Raw genomic sequence first — 19,763 nt, 5'->3', positions numbered from 1 at the left:
GTCTTAATGTTTCAGTAAGGCAATAAATTTGGCATCGTTGGAATTCGCCAAACCTTCTGCTACTTACTAAAAAAAAAAAAAGTCAAAAGCTTTTGTGTATCAGAAGATACAGCCGTTTTCCCGTAGCCAAAAAACACAGATTTTATAAAAATGTTAAAGTAATGAGCGTAATGTCATTATGCAGCCAATCAGAAATTACTTTCTTAGCACCAATCAAATGGTTTGTTTTGAACCTTAGCTGTCAATCAATATGAGAAATAAGACTTTGGCGCGATAGTGCATTTTAGACCGTCTTGTGTATCCGTACTACATCGACTTCTTAAAATATGGCTCGTACAAAGCAAACTGCACGTAAATCTACTGGAGGAAAGGCTCCACGAAAACAACTCGCCACTAAAGCTGCGAGGAAAAGCGCACCAGCTACTGGAGGAGTGAAAAAACCACATCGTTACAGACCTGGTACAGTTGCTCTCAGAGAAATCAGAAGATACCAGAAGTCAACCGAGCTCTTGATCCGCAAGTTGCCTTTCCAGCGTCTTGTGCGAGAAATTGCTCAGGACTTCAAAACAGATCTGCGATTCCAGAGCACAGCCGTTATGGCTCTGCAAGAGGCTTCTGAAGCGTACCTTGTTGGCTTGTTCGAGGATACTAACTTGTGTGCCATTCACGCAAAACGAGTTACAATCATGCCTAAAGACATCCAGTTGGCAAGAAGAATTCGTGGGGAACGTGCCTAAGCATCTTACCAAACAAAAAACGGCTATTTTTATAGCCACACATCCATAAAAAATATTACGGCTAGCTTTTTATATCAAACTTTGTCCTGCTTTCTGTTTAAATTTTATGCTACATAAAAATTTTATGCTACATAAAGTTTGACAATGTTAAAAATATGAAGGGCAAGAAAAGTAAAAGCAAGAAAATAAGAAATTTAAAAACGAAAATACTTAAACTTAGGGAATCTAATCTTAAATTTACTCTTTTTTAACTGTTTAAGTGACTTAAACAAGTTTAACTTTGTACCAAGATAATGTTTTTTTGTAAATGTGTGGCTATAAAAATAGCCGTTTGTTAATGTAATAGCCAGATACACACAAATTATTTTTTTGCGGTCTTCTTTGCTGCCTTTTTGGGAGTCTTTTTGACCTTCTTTGCTGCAGGTTTTTTAGCAACAGGCTTCTTTGTGGGTTTCTTAGCTGCTGGTTTCTTAGCCGAGGCTTTCTTTGTGGCAGGCTTCTTTGCTGCTTTCTTTGGCGTGCTCTTCTTTGCTGGCTTCTTTTTTGGTGTACTTTTCTTTGCAGTAGGCTTCTTTGCCGTTGGCTTTTTTGCTGCGGCCTTTTTCTTAGGTTTTTCTTTTTTTACCTGACCTAGCTTGAATGATCCAGAAGCACCAGTGCCTTTAGTTTGAATCAAATCGCCTGATGTTACTCCTCGTTTAAGAGCCATTTTCAGATGATGATCTGAGTTTTCAGCAACTTTGTAATTTGCATGAATATATTTTGTAATAGCTTGGCGAGATGAACCACCGCGTTCCTTTAGGGTAGCGATAGCAGCCTTGATCATGTCCACATATTTAGGGTGATCAGCTGTCTTCTTTGCAGCAGGTTTCTTCTTGGGTGCGATTTTCTTTGGAGAAGCTGCTTCACTCATTTTTAATGTTTTCTTACAACAATCCAACGATAAACGATGCTTGTTATCACAGTAGAAGTATACTAAACATTACCGTGTAAATGAGATATAATTTAAGACGGTGCGAAGTATGCGGACGTAAAAGTACCACTCCCGGGAATTGATTTGGCGCGAAAACAGAAATGTGTGTTTCTGTACATCGTATAATGTCCGTTTTGGGTGCCGCGACTATGCGAAAGCATGTTAATTTTTATTTGTAGTACGACGCAATAGTCTGCAAGAGAAGCTGCTGGAGTTTGAGGTCTTCAGCATTACATCTAGTCTGTTAATTTGGGCTTCTTCCGCGCTCGTGTTAGGATTTTCATAAAGCGTTCTTTGGTTTGCGTTGCGTATGTCGGCCTACATCATCGACACGGCCTGTTTCCGGCTATTAGGAGCAATTCATATATTGGGCACTGCGTTTCGACTTTTTTATTAGACCACAGTAAAAAAATTCACTCACAGAAGTCCCTTTCTTTCATGGCTACAAACACGAAGAATTCTGTCGTAAGTAAAACGAATGCGCAAGCCAAAATGACGATGGGGCGAAGTCATAAGCATGGCCCTGTGGCCCAATGGATAAGGCATCTGACTACGAATCAGGGGATTCCAGGTTCGACTCCTGGCAGGGTCGCACTGTCGCATTTCGGCTGCATGGTCTACTGTGTAACGCGCGCGCACGTTCTGGCGTAATGCGTTGATAAACGGAATGTACGCAGACATATTGGAAAGTAATATCACGCACTTAGTATCGTCGCCTTTGTTAGCATTCATGTAAGTTACCATCCACTCGCTACAGTCGCTCTCCATCCTACGGCTAAATCAACAGCCGTGATTTTTACTATGTCGCCGTCCATCCGTACGCGGTGACAGTTGTAAGCTTTACAGTAACGTGACATGCTCCACAAGCAGTTACGGTGTGTGGACGATGCCTATCATGGCAACGCTTGTTCTTTATCGCTTCTCGGCCTAATGGCTAAGATCAAGTGTAGTATCTGTTCTTATCAGTTTAATATCTGGTAGGCCATTCTCTGAATGGTCAGTATATTAATCTGATTTTTGGCCTTGGGTCATGGAGGTGGATTCATTCACGCCGTGACCACGGGTTGCCTTGGTGTTGCACTATTACCGATGGCGGCCCACATAAGCAATAAAAGAATAATAGCAGTCCTCTTTCCGACGGCACTCTGCATAGTCTACGGCGGGAACAAAACGCGTACACTGGGGGAGAATACAGCCTATGCCCCGCGACACGGCAGTTTATAACACACTCAAGCCACAAGCATTAACAAACTTTGAAGGGTACCCTCATGCTACGGTGCAGTTCCAACTCATACTTACCTGACGGGGAAGTAAAGACTGATCAATGAGGGTTTTCTTCCAGAGTGAGGCTCTTGCATTGCACTACGCTTGGGCTGACCTCTGCGATTACTGCAAACGTCAGTAACTCGACCGTACAATTTCTGGTAGTGGGGGCCTGCGTCCGCGCTCGCCCCCTCCTTAAGTCAAAATGAATGAGCTTAGAAAAGTTGCGCGGCCAAATGTCGGTGGTGACTTAAACGCTAAGGTAAAACCTCGCTTGGCTGTTACGAAACGTGATTGCGATATAAGTCCTCGGAAGGCGGCGGAATTTTATTTTATTTGCCATTCCGTCAGGGTTATTGGATGATCGGCAATAGATCGAGTTTGTATGCATTTGAAAGCTCTTTTTTCTCGTACTATCACCTGAAAATGTCGTAGGAAAATGTCATAGGAAACACTTTCAACAACCGCCACGTTCCTTAATTGTTATAACAAGAAATATATCACAGCAAATGAAAATGAAAAGCCTACGACACCGGGAGTTCCCAGGCGGTCCCCCATCCAAGTACTATCCCGGCCCGAAGATGCTTAACTTCCGTGATCAGACGAGAACGGGTGTGTTCATCGTGGTATGGCCGTAGACATTAGTAGGTGCAAATACGTGCAATTTATTTTGACGTTGTGATCAAATTTTTTTATTTAATTTCCTTGAGTTACTTAGGACAAGGCGTATGCATGGATTATCTATTAGACTTTAAGGTTATAGTTTTGTGAAAAAAACAATGTTTTTTTAAAGATGTGTGGCTATAAAAATAGCCGTTGTTTTCTGAGTGTAGCGGTTTACTTCTTCTGTCCTTTGTCGTTCTTCTTTGGGAGTAAGACAGCTTGAATGTTTGGCAAAACACCACCAGCTGCAATGGTTACACCGCTCAAAAGTTTGTTTAATTCTTCATCATTACGAACAGCCAATTGTAAATGTCTTGGAATAATCCTAGCTTTTTTGTTGTCTCTTGCTGCGTTACCAGCCAACTCCAATATCTCAGCAGATAAATATTCCAAGACGGCTGCTAAGTAAACTGGTGCTCCAGATCCAATTCGGTTAGCATAGTGCCCTCTACGAAGGAATCTATGCACTCTACCGACTGGAAATTGAAGTCCAGCTCTTGAGGATCTTGTCTTGGCTTTAGCCTTAGCTTTTCCACCTTTTCCACGTCCAGACATAACTGCGATTTGATTTGTAAGTTAATACAAAAACGTACGAATATTTAACGTAAGTGTTAACGAAATAAACTTTACTCGTTTTTTCATCATAAAAATAGGATCGAAATCATGTTTTTTTAACCAATCATAATTAAGTATTAAACAAAAGATTTTTTTTTTAACCAATTAAATTGCGTATCGGCGTTTTCGGATCGAATTCGATCCGATTTTTTTACTTATAAACAAAAAGTTTTGACTTGCAGTTTAATGCTTATTTACAAGTTAAGTAGCAAAAATTTTTAACCATGTCTGACGCAGCAGCTAAAGGAGGAAAACAGGCACCTAAAGTAGCCAAGAAAGGTGAAAAAAGAGCCGGCAAAAAAGGAGGAAAGATTGGTGGAACTGGTGAAAAGAAACGCAAGAGAAAGAGAAAGGAAAGTTATGCTATTTACATCTACAATGTTTTGAAACAAGTTCACCCAGATGTCGGAGTTTCAAGCAAAGCTATGAGCATCATGAACTCATTTGTCAACGACATCTTTGAGCGCATTGCTTCCGAAGCTTCGCGTTTGGCTCTTCAAAACAAAAAGTCGACCATCTCTTCTCGTGAAATTCAAACCGCAGTACGTCTTCTCTTGCCTGGAGAACTTGCAAAACACGCAGTCAGTGAAGGAACAAAAGCCGTCACAAAATACACAAGCAGCAAGTAAACCAACGTCTACCAAACACAAACGGTCTTTTTTAAGACCACACATCTTTAAAAAAACATTTACTTGGCGTCACTACAAGTTAACCGAAGTTAATAAAACTTCTAAATAATGTGCTTAAGAACACTAGCCTACATTTAAAATACTTCCCCATGTGTGTGTGGATTAGCTTCACTTTTCATACGTATTATTAGCTGTACTTGCAGAAAAGACAAGTACATTGATCCATGTTATTGCTTACATTTAACTTAACCCAGCTTTTCACGGAAACACTCCCAGGCAAATTAACCCTACAAAGTATTTCTAAATTTTTTTTGTGTCATATATGACATAGTATCGTATAGCAATAAATGTAACTGTGACAAGACTTTACACATTGTGTAATTTGGAAGCGTGCACAAAGTAATGTTTTAAAAGATTTGTGGCTATAAAAATAGCCGTTTTTGTTGAGCAATGACAACGCTTAACCTCCGAATCCGTAAAGAGTTCTTCCTTGACGTTTTAAGGCATAAACAACATCCATAGCGGTAACGGTCTTGCGTTTAGCGTGCTCTGTGTAGGTTACAGCATCACGAATAACATTCTCTAAGAAAACCTTCAGTACACCTCTGGTTTCCTCATAGATAAGGCCAGAGATACGTTTGACACCACCTCGTCGAGCAAGACGCCGAATAGCAGGTTTTGTGATTCCCTGAATGTTATCACGAAGAATTTTTCGGTGACGTTTAGCACCTCCTTTTCCCAATCCTTTACCTCCTTTTCCGCGTCCAGACATATTGATATAGTTGCGTACAGAACGAGTACAAAAACAACGTTTGAGTTAACAGAATTCAGACAGCTTTAAAAAGAGGCCATAAAATTACCTACTGCTCGTGGAAACACCCTAATTAACCAATAGAGTTGCGTCATTACAAAATGTTCCGAACATTTTGTACATTTTTTTAAGTAAAACTGTAGTTTTTTTAAAAATTCGTGGTCTTAATGTTTCAGTAAGGCAATAAATTTGGCATCGTTGGAATTCGCCAAACCTTCTGCTACTTACTAAAAAAAAAAAAAGTCAAAAGCTTTTGTGTATCAGAAGATACAGCCGTTTTCCCGTAGCCAAAAAACACAGATTTTATAAAAATGTTAAAGTAATGAGCGTAATGTCATTATGCAGCCAATCAGAAATTACTTTCTTAGCACCAATCAAATGGTTTGTTTTGAACCTTAGCTGTCAATCAATATGAGAAATAAAACTTTGGCGCGATAGTGCATTTTAGACCGTCTTGTGTATCCGTACTACATCGACTTCTTAAAATATGGCTCGTACAAAGCAAACTGCACGTAAATCTACTGGAGGAAAGGCTCCACGAAAACAACTCGCCACTAAAGCTGCGAGGAAAAGCGCACCAGCTACTGGAGGAGTGAAAAAACCACATCGTTACAGACCTGGTACAGTTGCTCTCAGAGAAATCAGAAGATACCAGAAGTCAACCGAGCTCTTGATCCGCAAGTTGCCTTTCCAGCGTCTTGTGCGAGAAATTGCTCAGGACTTCAAAACAGATCTGCGATTCCAGAGCACAGCCGTTATGGCTCTGCAAGAGGCTTCTGAAGCGTACCTTGTTGGCTTGTTCGAGGATACTAACTTGTGTGCCATTCACGCAAAACGAGTTACAATCATGCCTAAAGACATCCAGTTGGCAAGAAGAATTCGTGGGGAACGTGCCTAAGCATCTTACCAAACAAAAAACGGCTATTTTTATAGCCACACATCCATAAAAAATATTACGGCTAGCTTTTTATATCAAACTTTGTCCTGCTTTCTGTTTAAATTTTATGCTACATAAAAATTTTATGCTACATAAAGTTTGACAATGTTAAAAATATGAAGGGCAAGAAAAGTAAAAGCAAGAAAATAAGAAATTTAAAAACGAAAATACTTAAACTTAGGGAATCTAATCTTAAATTTACTCTTTTTTAACTGTTTAAGTGACTTAAACAAGTTTAACTTTGTACCAAGATAATGTTTTTTTGTAAATGTGTGGCTATAAAAATAGCCGTTTGTTAATGTAATAGCCAGATACACACAAATTATTTTTTTGCGGTCTTCTTTGCTGCCTTTTTGGGAGTCTTTTTGACCTTCTTTGCTGCAGGTTTTTTAGCAACAGGCTTCTTTGTGGGTTTCTTAGCTGCTGGTTTCTTAGCCGAGGCTTTCTTTGTGGCAGGCTTCTTTGCTGCTTTCTTTGGCGTGCTCTTCTTTGCTGGCTTCTTTTTTGGTGTACTTTTCTTTGCAGTAGGCTTCTTTGCCGTTGGCTTTTTTGCTGCGGCCTTTTTCTTAGGTTTTTCTTTTTTTACCTGACCTAGCTTGAATGATCCAGAAGCACCAGTGCCTTTAGTTTGAATCAAATCGCCTGATGTTACTCCTCGTTTAAGAGCCATTTTCAGATGATGATCTGAGTTTTCAGCAACTTTGTAATTTGCATGAATATATTTTGTAATAGCTTGGCGAGATGAACCACCGCGTTCCTTTAGGGTAGCGATAGCAGCCTTGATCATGTCCACATATTTAGGGTGATCAGCTGTCTTCTTTGCAGCAGGTTTCTTCTTGGGTGCGATTTTCTTTGGAGAAGCTGCTTCACTCATTTTTAATGTTTTCTTACAACAATCCAACGATAAACGATGCTTGTTATCACAGTAGAAGTATACTAAACATTACCGTGTAAATGAGATATAATTTAAGACGGTGCGAAGTATGCGGACGTAAAAGTACCACTCCCGGGAATTGATTTGGCGCGAAAACAGAAATGTGTGTTTCTGTACATCGTATAATGTCCGTTTTGGGTGCCGCGACTATGCGAAAGCATGTTAATTTTTATTTGTAGTACGACGCAATAGTCTGCAAGAGAAGCTGCTGGAGTTTGAGGTCTTCAGCATTACATCTAGTCTGTTAATTTGGGCTTCTTCCGCGCTCGTGTTAGGATTTTCATAAAGCGTTCTTTGGTTTGCGTTGCGTATGTCGGCCTACATCATCGACACGGCCTGTTTCCGGCTATTAGGAGCAATTCATATATTGGGCACTGCGTTTCGACTTTTTTATTAGACCACAGTAAAAAAATTCACTCACAGAAGTCCCTTTCTTTCATGGCTACAAACACGAAGAATTCTGTCGTAAGTAAAACGAATGCGCAAGCCAAAATGACGATGGGGCGAAGTCATAAGCATGGCCCTGTGGCCCAATGGATAAGGCATCTGACTACGAATCAGGGGATTCCAGGTTCGACTCCTGGCAGGGTCGCACTGTCGCATTTCGGCTGCATGGTCTACTGTGTAACGCGCGCGCACGTTCTGGCGTAATGCGTTGATAAACGGAATGTACGCAGACATATTGAAAAGTAATATCACGCACTTAGTATCGTCGCCTTTGTTAGCATTCATGTAAGTTACCATCCACTCGCTACAGTCGCTCTCCATCCTACGGCTAAATCAACAGCCGTGATTTTTACTATGTCGCCGTCCATCCGTACGCGGTGACAGTTGTAAGCTTTACAGTAACGTGACATGCTCCACAAGCAGTTACGGTGTGTGGACGATGCCTATCATGGCAACGCTTGTTCTTTATCGCTTCTCGGCCTAATGGCTAAGATCAAGTGTAGTATCTGTTCTTATCAGTTTAATATCTGGTAGGCCATTCTCTGAATGGTCAGTATATTAATCTGATTTTTGGCCTTGGGTCATGGAGGTGGATTCATTCACGCCGTGACCACGGGTTGCCTTGGTGTTGCACTATTACCGATGGCGGCCCACATAAGCAATAAAAGAATAATAGCAGTCCTCTTTCCGACGGCACTCTGCATAGTCTACGGCGGGAACAAAACGCGTACACTGGGGGAGAATACAGCCTATGCCCCGCGACACGGCAGTTTATAACACACTCAAGCCACAAGCATTAACAAACTTTGAAGGGTACCCTCATGCTACGGTGCAGTTCCAACTCATACTTACCTGACGGGGAAGTAAAGACTGATCAATGAGGGTTTTCTTCCAGAGTGAGGCTCTTGCATTGCACTACGCTTGGGCTGACCTCTGCGATTACTGCAAACGTCAGTAACTCGACCGTACAATTTCTGGTAGTGGGGGCCTGCGTCCGCGCTCGCCCCCTCCTTAAGTCAAAATGAATGAGCTTAGAAAAGTTGCGCGGCCAAATGTCGGTGGTGACTTAAACGCTAAGGTAAAACCTCGCTTGGCTGTTACGAAACGTGATTGCGATATAAGTCCTCGGAAGGCGGCGGAATTTTATTTTATTTGCCATTCCGTCAGGGTTATTGGATGATCGGCAATAGATCGAGTTTGTATGCATTTGAAAGCTCTTTTTTCTCGTACTATCACCTGAAAATGTCGTAGGAAAATGTCATAGGAAACACTTTCAACAACCGCCACGTTCCTTAATTGTTATAACAAGAAATATATCACAGCAAATGAAAATGAAAAGCCTACGACACCGGGAGTTCCCAGGCGGTCCCCCATCCAAGTACTATCCCGGCCCGACGATGCTTAACTTCCGTGATCAGACGAGAACGGGTGTGTTCATCGTGGTATGGCCGTAGACATTAGTAGGTGCAAATACGTGCAATTTATTTTGACGTTGTGATCAAATTTTTTTATTTAATTTCTTTGAGTTACTTAGGACAAGGCGTATGCATGGATTATCTATTAGACTTTAAGGTTATAGTTTTGTGAAAAAAACAATGTTTTTTTAAAGATGTGTGGCTATAAAAATAGCCGTTGTTTTCTGAGTGTAGCGGTTTACTTCTTCTGTCCTTTGTCGTTCTTCTTTGGGAGTAAGACAGCTTGAATGTTTGGCAAAACACCACCAGCTGCAATGGTTACACCGCTCAAAAGTTTGTTTAATTCTTCATCATTACGAACAGCCAATTGTAAATGTCTTGGAATAATCCTAGCTTTTTTGTTGTCTCTTGCTGCGTTACCAGCCAACTCCAATATCTCAGCAGATAAATATTCCAAGACGGCTGCTAAGTAAACTGGTGCTCCAGATCCAATTCGGTTAGCATAGTGCCCTCTACGAAGGAATCTATGCACTCTACCGACTGGAAATTGAAGTCCAGCTCTTGAGGATCTTGTCTTGGCTTTAGCCTTAGCTTTTCCACCTTTTCCACGTCCAGACATAACTGCGATTTGATTTGTAAGTTAATACAAAAACGTACGAATATTTAACGTAAGTGTTAACGAAATAAACTTTACTCGTTTTTTCATCATAAAAATAGGATCGAAATCATGTTTTTTTAACCAATCATAATTAAGTATTAAACAAAAGATTTTTTTTTTAACCAATTAAATTGCGTATCGGCGTTTTCGGATCGAATTCGATCCGATTTTTTTACTTATAAACAAAAAGTTTTGACTTGCAGTTTAATGCTTATTTACAAGTTAAGTAGCAAAAATTTTTAACCATGTCTGACGCAGCAGCTAAAGGAGGAAAACAGGCACCTAAAGTAGCCAAGAAAGGTGAAAAAAGAGCCGGCAAAAAAGGAGGAAAGATTGGTGGAACTGGTGAAAAGAAACGCAAGAGAAAGAAAAAGGAAAGTTATGCTATTTACATCTACAATGTTTTGAAACAAGTTCACCCAGATGTCGGAGTTTCAAGCAAAGCTATGAGCATCATGAACTCATTTGTCAACGACATCTTTGAGCGCATTGCTTCCGAAGCTTCGCGTTTGGCTCTTCAAAACAAAAAGTCGACCATCTCTTCTCGTGAAATTCAAACCGCAGTACGTCTTCTCTTGCCTGGAGAACTTGCAAAACACGCAGTCAGTGAAGGAACAAAAGCCGTCACAAAATACACAAGCAGCAAGTAAACCAACGTCTACCAAACACAAACGGTCTTTTTTAAGACCACACATCTTTAAAAAAACATTTACTTGGCGTCACTACAAGTTAACCGAAGTTAATAAAACTTCTAAGTAATGTGCTTAAGAACACTAGCCTACATTTAAAATACTTCCCCATGTGTGTGTGGATTAGCTTCACTTTTCATACGTATTATTAGCTGTACTTGCAGAAAAGACAAGTACATTGATCCATGTTATTGCTTACATTTAACTTAACCCAGCTTTTCACGGAAACACTCCCAGGCAAATTAACCCTACAAAGTATTTCTAAATTTTTTTTGTGTCATATATGACATAGTATCGTATAGCAATAAATGTAACTGTGACAAGACTTTACACATTGTGTAATTTGGAAGCGTGCACAAAGTAATGTTTTAAAAGATTTGTGGCTATAAAAATAGCCGTTTTTGTTGAGCAATGACAACGCTTAACCTCCGAATCCGTAAAGAGTTCTTCCTTGACGTTTTAAGGCATAAACAACATCCATAGCGGTAACGGTCTTGCGTTTAGCGTGCTCTGTGTAGGTTACAGCATCACGAATAACATTCTCTAAGAAAACCTTCAGTACACCTCTGGTTTCCTCATAGATAAGGCCAGAGATACGTTTGACACCACCTCGTCGAGCAAGACGCCGAATAGCAGGTTTTGTGATTCCCTGAATGTTATCACGAAGAATTTTTCGGTGACGTTTAGCACCTCCTTTTCCCAATCCTTTACCTCCTTTTCCGCGTCCAGACATATTGATATAGTTGCGTACAGAACGAGTACAAAAACAACGTTTGAGTTAACAGAATTCAGACAGCTTTAAAAAGAGGCCATAAAATTACCTACTGCTCGTGGAAACACCCTAATTAACCAATAGAGTTGCGTCATTACAAAATGTTCCGAACATTTTGTACATTTTTTTAAGTAAAACTGTAGTTTTTTTAAAAATTCGTGGTCTTAATGTTTCAGTAAGGCAATAAATTTGGCATCGTTGGAATTCGCCAAACCTTCTGCTACTTACTAAAAAAAAAAAAAGTCAAAAGCTTTTGTGTATCAGAAGATACAGCCGTTTTCCCGTAGCCAAAAAACACAGATTTTATAAAAATGTTAAAGTAATGAGCGTAATGTCATTATGCAGCCAATCAGAAATTACTTTCTTAGCACCAATCAAATGGTTTGTTTTGAACCTTAGCTGTCAATCAATATGAGAAATAAAACTTTGGCGCGATAGTGCATTTTAGACCGTCTTGTGTATCCGTACTACATCGACTTCTTAAAATATGGCTCGTACAAAGCAAACTGCACGTAAATCTACTGGAGGAAAGGCTCCACGAAAACAACTCGCCACTAAAGCTGCGAGGAAAAGCGCACCAGCTACTGGAGGAGTGAAAAAACCACATCGTTACAGACCTGGTACAGTTGCTCTCAGAGAAATCAGAAGATACCAGAAGTCAACCGAGCTCTTGATCCGCAAGTTGCCTTTCCAGCGTCTTGTGCGAGAAATTGCTCAGGACTTCAAAACAGATCTGCGATTCCAGAGCACAGCCGTTATGGCTCTGCAAGAGGCTTCTGAAGCGTACCTTGTTGGCTTGTTCGAGGATACTAACTTGTGTGCCATTCACGCAAAACGAGTTACAATCATGCCTAAAGACATCCAGTTGGCAAGAAGAATTCGTGGGGAACGTGCCTAAGCATCTTACCAAACAAAAAACGGCTATTTTTATAGCCACACATCCATAAAAAATATTACGGCTAGCTTTTTATATCAAACTTTGTCCTGCTTTCTGTTTAAATTTTATGCTACATAAAAATTTTATGCTACATAAAGTTTGACAATGTTAAAAATATGAAGGGCAAGAAAAGTAAAAGCAAGAAAATAAGAAATTTAAAAACGAAAATACTTAAACTTAGGGAATCTAATCTTAAATTTACTCTTTTTTAACTGTTTAAGTGACTTAAACAAGTTTAACTTTGTACCAAGATAATGTTTTTTTGTAAATGTGTGGCTATAAAAATAGCCGTTTGTTAATGTAATAGCCAGATACACACAAATTATTTTTTTGCGGTCTTCTTTGCTGCCTTTTTGGGAGTCTTTTTGACCTTCTTTGCTGCAGGTTTTTTAGCAACAGGCTTCTTTGTGGGTTTCTTAGCTGCTGGTTTCTTAGCCGAGGCTTTCTTTGTGGCAGGCTTCTTTGCTGCTTTCTTTGGCGTGCTCTTCTTTGCTGGCTTCTTTTTTGGTGTACTTTTCTTTGCAGTAGGCTTCTTTGCCGTTGGCTTTTTTGCTGCGGCCTTTTTCTTAGGTTTTTCTTTTTTTACCTGACCTAGCTTGAATGATCCAGAAGCACCAGTGCCTTTAGTTTGAATCAAATCGCCTGATGTTACTCCTCGTTTAAGAGCCATTTTCAGATGATGATCTGAGTTTTCAGCAACTTTGTAATTTGCATGAATATATTTTGTAATAGCTTGGCGAGATGAACCACCGCGTTCCTTTAGGGTAGCGATAGCAGCCTTGATCATGTCCACATATTTAGGGTGATCAGCTGTCTTCTTTGCAGCAGGTTTCTTCTTGGGTGCGATTTTCTTTGGAGAAGCTGCTTCACTCATTTTTAATGTTTTCTTACAACAATCCAACGATAAACGATGCTTGTTATCACAGTAGAAGTATACTAAACATTACCGTGTAAATGAGATATAATTTAAGACGGTGCGAAGTATGCGGACGTAAAAGTACCACTCCCGGGAATTGATTTGGCGCGAAAACAGAAATGTGTGTTTCTGTACATCGTATAATGTCCGTTTTGGGTGCCGCGACTATGCGAAAGCATGTTAATTTTTATTTGTAGTACGACGCAATAGTCTGCAAGAGAAGCTGCTGGAGTTTGAGGTCTTCAGCATTACATCTAGTCTGTTAATTTGGGCTTCTTCCGCGCTCGTGTTAGGATTTTCATAAAGCGTTCTTTGGTTTGCGTTGCGTATGTCGGCCTACATCATCGACACGGCCTGTTTCCGGCTATTAGGAGCAATTCATATATTGGGCACTGCGTTTCGACTTTTTTATTAGACCACAGTAAAAAAATTCACTCACAGAAGTCCCTTTCTTTCATGGCTACAAACACGAAGAATTCTGTCGTAAGTAAAACGAATGCGCAAGCCAAAATGACGATGGGGCGAAGTCATAAGCATGGCCCTGTGGCCCAATGGATAAGGCATCTGACTACGAATCAGGGGATTCCAGGTTCGACTCCTGGCAGGGTCGCACTGTCGCATTTCGGCTGCATGGTCTACTGTGTAACGCGCGCGCACGTTCTGGCGTAATGCGTTGATAAACGGAATGTACGCAGACATATTGGAAAGTAATATCACGCACTTAGTATCGTCGCCTTTGTTAGCATTCATGTAAGTTACCATCCACTCGCTACAGTCGCTCTCCATCCTACGGCTAAATCAACAGCCGTGATTTTTACTATGTCGCCGTCCATCCGTACGCGGTGACAGTTGTAAGCTTTACAGTAACGTGACATGCTCCACAAGCAGTTACGGTGTGTGGACGATGCCTATCATGGCAACGCTTGTTCTTTATCGCTTCTCGGCCTAATGGCTAAGATCAAGTGTAGTATCTGTTCTTATCAGTTTAATATCTGGTAGGCCATTCTCTGAATGGTCAGTATATTAATCTGATTTTTGGCCTTGGGTCATGGAGGTGGATTCATTCACGCCGTGACCACGGGTTGCCTTGGTGTTGCACTATTACCGATGGCGGCCCACATAAGCAATAAAAGAATAATAGCAGTCCTCTTTCCGACGGCACTCTGCTTAGTCTACGGCGGGAACAAAACGCGTACACTGGGGGAGAATACAGCCTATGCCCCGCGACACGGCAGTTTATAACACACTCAAGCCACAAGCATTAACAAACTTTGAAGGGTACCCTCATGCTACGGTGCAGTTCCAACTCATACTTACCTGACGGGGAAGTAAAGACTGATCAATGAGGGTTTTCTTCCAGAGTGAGGCTCTTGCATTGCACTACGCTTGGGCTGACCTCTGCGATTACTGCAAACGTCAGTAACTCGACCGTACAATTTCTGGTAGTGGGGGCCTGCGTCCGCGCTCGCCCCCTCCTTAAGTCAAAATGAATGAGCTTAGAAAAGTTGCGCGGCCAAATGTCGGTGGTGACTTAAACGCTAAGGTAAAACCTCGCTTGGCTGTTACGAAACGTGATTGCGATATAAGTCCTCGGAAGGCGGCGGAATTTTATTTTATTTGCCATTCCGTCAGGGTTATTGGATGATCGGCAATAGATCGAGTTTGTATGCATTTGAAAGCTCTTTTTTCTCGTACTATCACCTGAAAATGTCGTAGGAAAATGTCATAGGAAACACTTTCAACAACCGCCACGTTCCTTAATTGTTATAACAAGAAATATATCACAGCAAATGAAAATGAAAAGCCTACGACACCGGGAGTTCCCAGGCGGTCCCCCATCCAAGTACTATCCCGGCCCGACGATGCTTAACTTCCGTGATCAGACGAGAACGGGTGTGTTCATCGTGGTATGGCCGTAGACATTAGTAGGTGCAAATACGTGCAATTTATTTTGACGTTGTGATCAAATTTTTTTATTTAATTTCTTTGAGTTACTTAGGACAAGGCGTATGCATGGATTATCTATTAGACTTTAAGGTTATAGTTTTGTGAAAAAAACAATGTTTTTTTAAAGATGTGTGGCTATAAAAATAGCCGTTGTTTTCTGAGTGTAGCGGTTTACTTCTTCTGTCCTTTGTCGTTCTTCTTTGGGAGTAAGACAGCTTGAATGTTTGGCAAAACACCACCAGCTGCAATGGTTACACCGCTCAAAAGTTTGTTTAATTCTTCATCATTACGAACAGCCAATTGTAAATGTCTTGGAATAATCCTAGCTTTTTTGTTGTCTCTTGCTGCGTTACCAGCCAACTCCAATATCTCAGCAGATAAATATTCCAAGACGGCTGCTAAGTAAACTGGTGCTCCAGATCCAATTCGGTTAGCATAGTGCCCTCTACGAAGGAATCTATGCACTCTACCGACTGGAAATTGAAGTCCAGCTCTTGAGGATCTTGTCTTGGCTTTAGCCTTAGCTTTTCCACCTTTTCCACGTCCAGACATAACTGCGATTTGATTTGTAAGTTAATACAAAAACGTACGAATATTTAACGTAAGTGTTAACGAAATAAACTTTACTCGTTTTTTCATCATAAAAATAGGATCGAAATCATGTTTTTTTAACCAATCATAATTAAGTATTAAACAAAAGATTTTTTTTTTAACCAATTAAATTGCGTATCGGCGTTTTCGGATCGAATTCGATCCGATTTTTTTACTTATAAACAAAAAGTTTTGACTTGCAGTTTAATGCTTATTTACAAGTTAAGTAGCAAAAATTTTTAACCATGTCTGACGCAGCAGCTAAAGGAGGAAAACAGGCACCTAAAGTAGCCAAGAAAGGTGAAAAAAGAGCCGGCAAAAAAGGAGGAAAGATTGGTGGAACTGGTGAAAAGAAACGCAAGAGAAAGAGAAAGGAAAGTTATGCTATTTACATCTACAATGTTTTGAAACAAGTTCACCCAGATGTCGGAGTTTCAAGCAAAGCTATGAGCATCATGAACTCATTTGTCAACGACATCTTTGAGCGCATTGCTTCCGAAGCTTCGCGTTTGGCTCTTCAAAACAAAAAGTCGACCATCTCTTCTCGTGAAATTCAAACCGCAGTACGTCTTCTCTTGCCTGGAGAACTTGCAAAACACGCAGTCAGTGAAGGAACAAAAGCCGTCACAAAATACACAAGCAGCAAGTAAACCAACGTCTACCAAACACAAACGGTCTTTTTTAAGACCACACATCTTTAAAAAAACATTTACTTGGCGTCACTACAAGTTAACCGAAGTTAATAAAACTTCTAAATAATGTGCTTAAGAACACTAGCCTACATTTAAAATACTTCCCCATGTGTGTGTGGATTAGCTTCACTTTTCATACGTATTATTAGCTGTACTTGCAGAAAAGACAAGTACATTGATCCATGTTATTGCTTACATTTAACTTAACCCAGCTTTTCACGGAAACACTCCCAGGCAAATTAACCCTACAAAGTATTTCTAAATTTTTTTTGTGTCATATATGACATAGTATCGTATAGCAATAAATGTAACTGTGACAAGACTTTACACATTGTGTAATTTGGAAGCGTGCACAAAGTAATGTTTTAAAAGATTTGTGGCTATAAAAATAGCCGTTTTTGTTGAGCAATGACAACGCTTAACCTCCGAATCCGTAAAGAGTTCTTCCTTGACGTTTTAAGGCATAAACAACATCCATAGCGGTAACGGTCTTGCGTTTAGCGTGCTCTGTGTAGGTTACAGCATCACGAATAACATTCTCTAAGAAAACCTTCAGTACACCTCTGGTTTCCTCATAGATAAGGCCAGAGATACGTTTGACACCACCTCGTCGAGCAAGACGCCGAATAGCAGGTTTTGTGATTCCCTGAATGTTATCACGAAGAATTTTTCGGTGACGTTTAGCACCTCCTTTTCCCAATCCTTTACCTCCTTTTCCGCGTCCAGACATATTGATATAGTTGCGTACAGAACGAGTACAAAAACAACGTTTGAGTTAACAGAATTCAGACAGCTTTAAAAAGAGGCCATAAAATTACCTACTGCTCGTGGAAACACCCTAATTAACCAATAGAGTTGCGTCATTACAAAATGTTCCGAACATTTTGTACATTTTTTTAAGTAAAACTGTAGTTTTTTTAAAAATTCGTGGTCTTAATGTTTCAGTAAGGCAATAAATTTGGCATCGTTGGAATTCGCCAAACCTTCTGCTACTTACTAAAAAAAAAAAAAGTCAAAAGCTTTTGTGTATCAGAAGATACAGCCGTTTTCCCGTAGCCAAAAAACACAGATTTTATAAAAATGTTAAAGTAATGAGCGTAATGTCATTATGCAGCCAATCAGAAATTACTTTCTTAGCACCAATCAAATGGTTTGTTTTGAACCTTAGCTGTCAATCAATATGAGAAATAAAACTTTGGCGCGATAGTGCATTTTAGACCGTCTTGTGTATCCGTACTACATCGACTTCTTAAAATATGGCTCGTACAAAGCAAACTGCACGTAAATCTACTGGAGGAAAGGCTCCACGAAAACAACTCGCCACTAAAGCTGCGAGGAAAAGCGCACCAGCTACTGGAGGAGTGAAAAAACCACATCGTTACAGACCTGGTACAGTTGCTCTCAGAGAAATCAGAAGATACCAGAAGTCAACCGAGCTCTTGATCCGCAAGTTGCCTTTCCAGCGTCTTGTGCGAGAAATTGCTCAGGACTTCAAAACAGATCTGCGATTCCAGAGCACAGCCGTTATGGCTCTGCAAGAGGCTTCTGAAGCGTACCTTGTTGGCTTGTTCGAGGATACTAACTTGTGTGCCATTCACGCAAAACGAGTTACAATCATGCCTAAAGACATCCAGTTGGCAAGAAGAATTCGTGGGGAACGTGCCTAAGCATCTTACCAAACAAAAAACGGCTATTTTTATAGCCACACATCCATAAAAAATATTACGGCTAGCTTTTTATATCAAACTTTGTCCTGCTTTCTGTTTAAATTTTATGCTACATAAAAATTTTATGCTACATAAAGTTTGACAATGTTAAAAATATGAAGGGCAAGAAAAGTAAAAGCAAGAAAATAAGAAATTTAAAAACGAAAATACTTAAACTTAGGGAATCTAATCTTAAATTTACTCTTTTTTAACTGTTTAAGTGACTTAAACAAGTTTAACTTTGTACCAAGATAATGTTTTTTTGTAAATGTGTGGCTATAAAAATAGCCGTTTGTTAATGTAATAGCCAGATACACACAAATTATTTTTTTGCGGTCTTCTTTGCTGCCTTTTTGGGAGTCTTTTTGACCTTCTTTGCTGCAGGTTTTTTAGCAACAGGCTTCTTTGTGGGTTTCTTAGCTGCTGGTTTCTTAGCCGAGGCTTTCTTTGTGGCAGGCTTCTTTGCTGCTTTCTTTGGCGTGCTCTTCTTTGCTGGCTTCTTTTTTGGTGTACTTTTCTTTGCAGTAGGCTTCTTTGCCGTTGGCTTTTTTGCTGCGGCCTTTTTCTTAGGTTTTTCTTTTTTTACCTGACCTAGCTTGAATGATCCAGAAGCACCAGTGCCTTTAGTTTGAATCAAATCGCCTGATGTTACTCCTCGTTTAAGAGCCATTTTCAGATGATGATCTGAGTTTTCAGCAACTTTGTAATTTGCATGAATATATTTTGTAATAGCTTGGCGAGATGAACCACCGCGTTCCTTTAGGGTAGCGATAGCAGCCTTGATCATGTCCACATATTTAGGGTGATCAGCTGTCTTCTTTGCAGCAGGTTTCTTCTTGGGTGCGATTTTCTTTGGAGAAGCTGCTTCACTCATTTTTAATGTTTTCTTACAACAATCCAACGATAAACGATGCTTGTTATCACAGTAGAAGTATACTAAACATTACCGTGTAAATGAGATATAATTTAAGACGGTGCGAAGTATGCGGACGTAAAAGTACCACTCCCGGGAATTGATTTGGCGCGAAAACAGAAATGTGTGTTTCTGTACATCGTATAATGTCCGTTTTGGGTGCCGCGACTATGCGAAAGCATGTTAATTTTTATTTGTAGTACGACGCAATAGTCTGCAAGAGAAGCTGCTGGAGTTTGAGGTCTTCAGCATTACATCTAGTCTGTTAATTTGGGCTTCTTCCGCGCTCGTGTTAGGATTTTCATAAAGCGTTCTTTGGTTTGCGTTGCGTATGTCGGCCTACATCATCGACACGGCCTGTTTCCGGCTATTAGGAGCAATTCATATATTGGGCACTGCGTTTCGACTTTTTTATTAGACCACAGTAAAAAAATTCACTCACAGAAGTCCCTTTCTTTCATGGCTACAAACACGAAGAATTCTGTCGTAAGTAAAACGAATGCGCAAGCCAAAATGAC

At 40.2% G+C, this 19,763-nt stretch overlaps 1 protein-coding gene and 12 non-coding genes across 13 annotated transcripts; 10 read left to right on the top strand and 3 right to left on the bottom strand.

Moving 5' to 3' along the window:
* Positions 1-2,229: 2,229 nt before the first annotated feature.
* Positions 2,230-2,302, top strand: Trnar-acg (transfer RNA arginine (anticodon ACG)). The gene has a single exon. It is a non-coding gene; the product is annotated as a tRNA-Arg (tRNA).
* Positions 2,303-2,624: 322 nt separating this feature from the next.
* Positions 2,625-2,816, top strand: LOC130661132 (U2 spliceosomal RNA). The gene has a single exon (XR_008988326.1). It is a non-coding gene; the product is annotated as a U2 spliceosomal RNA (small nuclear RNA).
* A 185-nt stretch (positions 2,817-3,001) lies between these two features.
* Positions 3,002-3,166, top strand: LOC130660087 (U1 spliceosomal RNA). Its single transcript, XR_008987289.1, has one exon. It is a non-coding gene; the product is annotated as a U1 spliceosomal RNA (small nuclear RNA).
* A 328-nt stretch (positions 3,167-3,494) lies between these two features.
* On the bottom strand, positions 3,495-3,613 carry LOC130659085 (5S ribosomal RNA). The gene has a single exon (XR_008986296.1). It is a non-coding gene; the product is annotated as a 5S ribosomal RNA (ribosomal RNA).
* Positions 3,614-8,081: 4,468 nt separating this feature from the next.
* Trnar-acg (transfer RNA arginine (anticodon ACG)) lies at positions 8,082-8,154 on the top strand. The gene has a single exon. It is a non-coding gene; the product is annotated as a tRNA-Arg (tRNA).
* A 322-nt stretch (positions 8,155-8,476) lies between these two features.
* Positions 8,477-8,668, top strand: LOC130661131 (U2 spliceosomal RNA). Its single transcript, XR_008988325.1, has one exon. It is a non-coding gene; the product is annotated as a U2 spliceosomal RNA (small nuclear RNA).
* Positions 8,669-8,853: 185 nt separating this feature from the next.
* On the top strand, positions 8,854-9,018 carry LOC130660086 (U1 spliceosomal RNA). Its single transcript, XR_008987288.1, has one exon. It is a non-coding gene; the product is annotated as a U1 spliceosomal RNA (small nuclear RNA).
* A 328-nt stretch (positions 9,019-9,346) lies between these two features.
* Positions 9,347-9,465, bottom strand: LOC130658126 (5S ribosomal RNA). Its single transcript, XR_008985344.1, has one exon. It is a non-coding gene; the product is annotated as a 5S ribosomal RNA (ribosomal RNA).
* Positions 9,466-10,176: 711 nt separating this feature from the next.
* On the top strand, positions 10,177-10,862 carry LOC130656949 (histone H2B, gonadal-like). The gene has a single exon (XM_057459893.1). The coding sequence runs from the start codon at positions 10,328-10,330 to the stop codon at positions 10,730-10,732; it is 405 nt and encodes a 134-aa protein (XP_057315876.1). The 5' UTR covers positions 10,177-10,327; the 3' UTR covers positions 10,733-10,862.
* A 3,071-nt stretch (positions 10,863-13,933) lies between these two features.
* On the top strand, positions 13,934-14,006 carry Trnar-acg (transfer RNA arginine (anticodon ACG)). The gene has a single exon. It is a non-coding gene; the product is annotated as a tRNA-Arg (tRNA).
* A 322-nt stretch (positions 14,007-14,328) lies between these two features.
* LOC130661130 (U2 spliceosomal RNA) lies at positions 14,329-14,520 on the top strand. Its single transcript, XR_008988324.1, has one exon. It is a non-coding gene; the product is annotated as a U2 spliceosomal RNA (small nuclear RNA).
* Positions 14,521-14,705: 185 nt separating this feature from the next.
* LOC130660085 (U1 spliceosomal RNA) lies at positions 14,706-14,870 on the top strand. Its single transcript, XR_008987287.1, has one exon. It is a non-coding gene; the product is annotated as a U1 spliceosomal RNA (small nuclear RNA).
* Positions 14,871-15,198: 328 nt separating this feature from the next.
* Positions 15,199-15,317, bottom strand: LOC130658125 (5S ribosomal RNA). Its single transcript, XR_008985343.1, has one exon. It is a non-coding gene; the product is annotated as a 5S ribosomal RNA (ribosomal RNA).
* Positions 15,318-19,763: the final 4,446 nt, after the last annotated feature.

Source organism: Hydractinia symbiolongicarpus, chromosome 9, assembly GCF_029227915.1.
Source record: "Hydractinia symbiolongicarpus strain clone_291-10 chromosome 9, HSymV2.1, whole genome shotgun sequence".
Classification (NCBI taxonomy): Eukaryota; Metazoa; Cnidaria; class Hydrozoa; order Anthoathecata; family Hydractiniidae; genus Hydractinia; species Hydractinia symbiolongicarpus.
This window is presented reverse-complemented; position numbering and strand designations above follow the sequence as displayed.